Source organism: Anabas testudineus, chromosome 3, assembly GCF_900324465.2.
Source record: "Anabas testudineus chromosome 3, fAnaTes1.2, whole genome shotgun sequence".
Taxonomy (NCBI): domain Eukaryota; kingdom Metazoa; phylum Chordata; class Actinopteri; order Anabantiformes; family Anabantidae; genus Anabas; species Anabas testudineus.
The window spans coordinates 21,906,673-21,912,742 of NC_046612.1; the positions used below are offsets into that span (position 1 = coordinate 21,906,673).

Sequence of the window (6,070 nt, forward strand, 5' to 3'; positions counted from 1 at the left end):
TGTAAAATGTTGAAGGAGTTACCTGGGAACAACAACAACAACAACAAAAAAACATACACAAATTCTTCAATTATTAATTTTTTTATTAAGTCCATCATTTTGTACACACCAGGACAGCATGGATTTAATCAACAATATAGACAATTCTGACAGGAGAGAAGCAGGAGAGCTCATCTTGTTTTACATGAAGAAAAACCTGAGGACAGACGAACAAAAGATCTTTTCAAATGCAAGCAAGTAAGTCAGGATCTACTGTGCATTCATAGAGGCACCAGAGTGATTCTTTTTCCAAAGCCAAACATCATCATCACATGTAGTACTATGATATATCACAGTCTCACCTTGATTGTCTATAACTTGTCAAGGCCCAGCTCTTCTGGTGTTGAGATGCCAAGTTCTGACAAAGTGGGCTTTAGCTCCTGAATCACGTACGGATAGATGTCTTTGTGGGGGCCTGCCTTTTCCTGCAAAACAGAAAAATATCACCATCAAATGAGAAGCTTTTTTTTCCCATATGCAATACTTATGGTAAAGACTAGACTTTAACAATGGTTGATGATCAAGTGATTTGTTTGCCTCTGAGGATGTCACGTTATTTACTTTCACTTATTTTTTGTCACTCTTCTTCAGGAATTGGTTCTTGACATGTCAATAGTTGCACCTCTTAAATCAATGTTTAATGCTAAGTGAACCTATGCAGGAGTTGGCGCTCACCTTGACAGCCTCAAGGATGCGAATGGCGCTGGCCAGGTCATCCAGTCTACGACAAGCTCTAAGTGCCGAATCCAAGATCTTTGGCTCAGGTACCAGGTCGTACCCAATCAGGGTGTTCATTCCTTTAGACCAAAGTCATCGGAAAAGCCCCATTACTTCACTGAAGCAGTATTACTGTGAAAGACACAGCTGACCCTGAATGTACTCATCATGTTTTTTAAATTAACCCTAAATGGAACCAAAACAATGACCAAACTATTGAAATGATGAAGTGACATGATGAGCAATAACTGTGAACACAGTCACCTTTCCTCAGCTCCCAGGCATCTAAGTCAGGTTTGCTGAAGTAAGTGACCCAACGGGCATCAAACTCCTCATCTGTCTCCACCTTGCCATGGGAATAACATCTGGAGGCCAACGGAGCTGAAATACATGGAGAAATAAAGATTTCTTTATGAAATATGTATTATACTATATTATTATGATATATATATATATATATATATATATATATATATATATATATATATATATATAGATATACATATGTTCAAATGTGATTGGAAAGTACAGCATTCTAAACCTGCCCAAACTGTAATTTAGATAGTAAATATCTCAAGCAATATTAAAGAATACAAATATGATGTAAATTAGTAGAACTAATTCAAAGCTTTCTCCCAAGTAACTACATTTAAATCTACGTTTAAATGTTAGAAAGTTTAATAAGACCTTATTCAGATATTACTACACTGACATTTTGAAACTGAAGTGCACACTGAATAATTCCTCATTCCATGATAAACCACACAATGGGACAACGCCTGTATTAAATACCGACCAAGCGCGCGTGTCTCTGTGGACACAGAGCTAGTACTTCAATAAACTACATAAAAAAATCAGGTTGAACAACAGCACGCTTAACTGTATTTCCTTCATCAGGCTGATTGGGGTGAAACTGTCAAGTCAAGATTCAAATAACTTTATTAATCTTAGGAGTGCGTTGCTTTATCTTGTTATGACAGCTTTCAGCTCAAAAAGAAATTAAAGGGAAATAACTGCACTACAACATAAATGCAAACAAATTTGATATCCATTTAGAAGTATGTTGTACAGTATATGTCCCAGATCTGCAAACGTTCTTTAGTACAAGGTTGGTCTCAGTTTCTTTAAATACAGTGAGTGATATGATTTCTGCAGTACACCCAATTCAACAACTTCAGACTCCATACTGAAACCAAACAAAATATGGAAATACAATACTTATGCATCAAGTCCTAACACTACAATATCCATATGCACATATTATACATATGCACACAATGATTTTCCTTACAAAACTTCAAATGTTACTACAAAATAAACTACAAGTGCATCACATCTCTTCAACACACGACACAAACAAATCATCTTTGTTCACATTACACCCAAACAGGTGTAACCGCAGCCTGAACACATACCCACACACTGTCTGCTAACACACGAGGCCTAACCAAAGCAGGTCAGGACAGTTTGAGAAAGGATGCATGAAAACAGGTCACAAACTAAACAGTAACTTCCTACTGTGCACAGTGTCCGTACGTGTTCATCATATATCTCACGACGTGTAGACATCAGCTGCGTATCAAGTGCGGAGAGTGACTCTCTTCAACTAACTGAGGGTCATCACAAGGTCGTGACTTTTACTCCAAAATGGATTTCGCGCCTCTTCGTTTAAAAATGCCCTACAAAGTGTCGAGGTACAGAAAAGGTTTCAAGCTCATAACGAAAGGTTACGTTTCTCATAAAAACTATTCAATGTCACCCCACATTAAGCTAGCTCCAACTGCAGTAGCTAAGCGAGGCGGCTCGCCGGGCTAGCTGTCTGTAACGTTTGTCATTTCTATTAACGCGGCATGTTCAGTTTCACGGCGGGTGTGAAGCGGACAGTCCTACCTGAGTAGCAGGGTCGTGACCGGGCTAGACTCCGGGTCCCTGTGGCTGACAGTCGGACCAGAGCTCGGAACATGGTGCCGCAGAGAGGCTAACCGTCCTGTACGACCGAGGCAGAGTGGCCGGACACGGAAAACCACGACGGGAGTCACGTGACTGACGGAGATAGCCGAATGATGCTTCGACGGGCACCGAAGTGTGACGTGTCCGCGTGTCAGCCATTACCCTGTGACTGAGACGAGCGTGTGCACGTCACTGAGGGCTGTCAGTGTTTACAGAAGACAGAGACTGAAACTGAAAACCACACTGAATATGTTACACGGTAGGAAACCCCTGCAATTAGCCTATTTAAATAGATGTTTAAAAATGTCCCTTATAATAATATGTTATTATACTATCATACACACCTGACTAATGTATTCTTTGCACCCTTTTATAATAAATACGGTATTGTTATGTGAGTGTGATTATGTCACTATTTGTGTGACCCATGTTGTCAATAAAGTCACTCATTAAAAAAGCAATCTAAACTTATAAAGATCATTAAAGAATATTGCTTCCAACTGCACAATCCAATGCCTTTGCACTGTGCCTCTGCCTCTTCATGACAAACAACCATTTCTTATAAACTCTGCGCCCTTCATTTGTGAGTTGCAGGATGCAAGTCAAAATGAATTGAATTTTTACAGACTTCAGAAAGCTCCTCCAGAGCCACACAAGTTAATAAACAACTGTTTTTACAGACTGTACAGTACTGTGTAGTAGATGAGTACACCCTTTAACACTTTTACCCAACTAAAACCAGAACATGCAGTAGTAATGATCTACCAGCAGAAGGGGCACTTGGTTTAAAAACATACTCTTCGACCCTCAGCGAGCAGCAACATGAGCTCGTTTCATTTCCTGACTTAGCAGTAAATATATTCTTATGAGAAGAGCAGGTGAGGAGCAGATGAAATGACAGATGCAATTCCAAAGCATGACATTGCTGTGTTATGTATGTATGTTATTTTGTATTTAACCAAACACAAGTAATACAAATATACAGTATGTAGAGGTCTTTTGAATGTTACTAAGATGGATGATATTATCTATCCCTTTTATTTTATTTCATGTATATGCATTAGCATGATATACGTGTAATGGATGTAACCAAGGTATGGAGGATTAACCTGTCGTGTGTATCTGTTGTTGATTCAAGTTTGTGTATGTGTGTGTGTGTGTGTGTTCTTAGTGACGTGGTAAACTCTAATCCGCCCTAAGCCCAGGGCACCACAGTAGATGTCCATTAGTTTAATGTGCTGCTGCACTTCTTCCCTCCTCTGCCTCTCCCTGTCTCTTTCTTTCCCTGTCTGCTGAGTATTTTCTTCCAATGCCCGACACACACTTGGCCATTTAGCTCCAGGTTCAGAGCGTCTTAACCAGTAGTTAGGATAAGCTCTCTGACCTTTGTTCAGTCTGCAGAACAGCAAATTGGACAAATGTGGTATAACTTTGCACAAGTTGAATAAAGCTACTGCAACTCTAACCTCTATTATTTTTTGTTATGTATATGTATGAGCTGTGTTGAATACAGAGATTCTGCATTCTTCTTCACAAATCCCAGCAAGTACTTTTTAAAAAGCAATGTCTCATTTGCCCTACCTTCCCATCTTCAGCTTTCTTTCACTTCACCAGCACATTGACATGTAGATGCAAAATGCTCCATTCTATCAATAATATTCATTTGTTGGTCATTATACACGCACATAGTGCTTTCGAGGTCCCAAGTGTAGTAGTTACATCATAAAGGAAATGCATCACAGAGCTTGCCTTCACATAGTTGTTGCTATTTGGGCTGATTCTGGGGGATTTGAGGCTAAATCTGCTGCAAGAATCACCACAAATGATATTGCGTAATGACATAAAGGGTAAAAATCAAGTGTTCAAAAGAACAACTCACCTGGTCAGTTTGAATGATGGAGAATCATTACAGTTCAATATAAAGAAATAAACCTGCTGACGTTTTGGCATTTAACACTATATTACACCATGGCTGCAAACATTTGACTCACTATATTAACTGTGTCAGTGTTCCGGTGTCACACAAACAGAAAGGAAACACAGTTTGTTCCTACAGTTATGATGGTTTTATTGGCATCTTCCAAGGTATTATATTACAGTAATGGTCACAGTCTGGAAAGGTATAGAGACATGAAACAAAAAGAGTGGCACTATTGCAGATAAAAATGGGCCTTTTCTCTATGTGTGGCATACAGATGTAGCATGCAGTTGCCATGTTAGAATATTTCTGCCTAGAGAAATGAATTATTCAGTGTCTTCTAGCAGCAGATGGACATGCATAACACACATAATGCGTCACATGGTATTGCTAGGGTTGAATCATGGGTGAAGCAGTCTGGCTTTGTACATGAAGAGGTTGTTGGCCCCTCTGTAATTCTGCCTTAGAGTCGGATTGGTTGCTCGGACTCCAGCTCCTTTCATTATCACAATATTAGCTAATATAGTCAACTAATAATACTAAAAAATATGTCTGAAGAGTCCCATCAATAATGCTATCCAGACCACAGACAAATGGATTGTTTGACACATACACTGAGCTATCTGATACACACATGAATCAGTTGTTATGAATTACTATTAAAAATTTCAGCGCTTGTTATTCAATGGTTGGATTTAGCTCCCTGAGGAAAATGTTTCTACTACAATCAATGGCATCAAATTGTTTCAATCCTGCTCCGTCAGAAAAGTTGGTGAAATACTGGCGCACTAACAGCCATGAGCACATAACCTCCTTTCTTATCCAAATGACTCAACTACAAACAACGGCTTAACTGAGTATCCCGCTTTTAATAAGACATGAGTGGCTGCACATCTACATTAAAATAGCATTGTATTTAAACAGTGGCCTTAGTTTACAAGCTGCGAGGGCTGTATGTTCACTATATTCACGGCAAATCACTGTGGCCTAATCATGACGCATCACAATATTCTAGCTCATGAATACACAGTGTGTCTCACATAAACAACACCAGATGTAAATTGACATGGGAAGAGGATATCTTGGAACAAGGTGTACGTACAGTATATATTATACACACAGACTTAAAAAAAAGGGTGATGAAGAAAAGAGGACAAGTGATCCAACTCAATGAAGCCATTGAAGAAGCACTATGTACAGTGTGGAGAGAGTATGAGTGGATGTTGTGTAACCAAGCTATTATTTCTTAACAAAATTAGATTAGCGACAACACAGAACAACACTGACAATAAGGGGAGGATAGAGGGAAGTGATGGACTGGAAAGACTGAAAGGGGGCCAGAGGAAAGTGTGATATGTGCATGTGTGCAAACTTCTACAAGTATCACAAGAAAGCATGACTTTGCAGCGCCTGCTGTCGAGCAAAAGAGGCGGATTCCGGGTGTTG

The 6,070-nt window shown here is 39.4% G+C and overlaps 1 protein-coding gene across 1 annotated transcript; it reads right to left on the minus strand.

The window, feature by feature from the left end:
- Window positions 1–62: 62 nt before the first annotated feature.
- On the minus strand, window positions 63–2,803 carry LOC113173925 (cytochrome c oxidase subunit 5A, mitochondrial-like). Its single transcript, XM_026377510.1, has 5 exons — window positions 2,647–2,803; window positions 1,021–1,137; window positions 715–836; window positions 342–464; window positions 63–196 (listed from the first exon to the last, which is right to left on the minus strand). The coding sequence occupies exons 1-4, from the start codon at window positions 2,717–2,719 to the stop codon at window positions 351–353; spliced, it is 426 nt and encodes a 141-aa protein (XP_026233295.1). The 5' UTR covers window positions 2,720–2,803; the 3' UTR covers window positions 63–196; window positions 342–350.
- Window positions 2,804–6,070: the final 3,267 nt, after the last annotated feature.

Bases quoted from the DNA above. Each gene is read 5' to 3' on its own strand.
- LOC113173925 (XM_026377510.1), bottom strand. From the start codon at position 2,719: ATGTTCCGAGCTCTGGTCCGACTGTCAGCCACAGGGACCCGGAGTCTA. The intron at 837-1,020 runs GTGACTGTGTTC...TTTGGTCTAAAG, and splicing joins TGCCTGGGAGCTGAGGAAAG to GAATGAACACCCTGATTGGG. The intron at 465-714 runs GTGAGCGCCAAC...TCTGTTTTGCAG, and splicing joins GCATCCTTGAGGCTGTCAAG to GAAAAGGCAGGCCCCCACAA.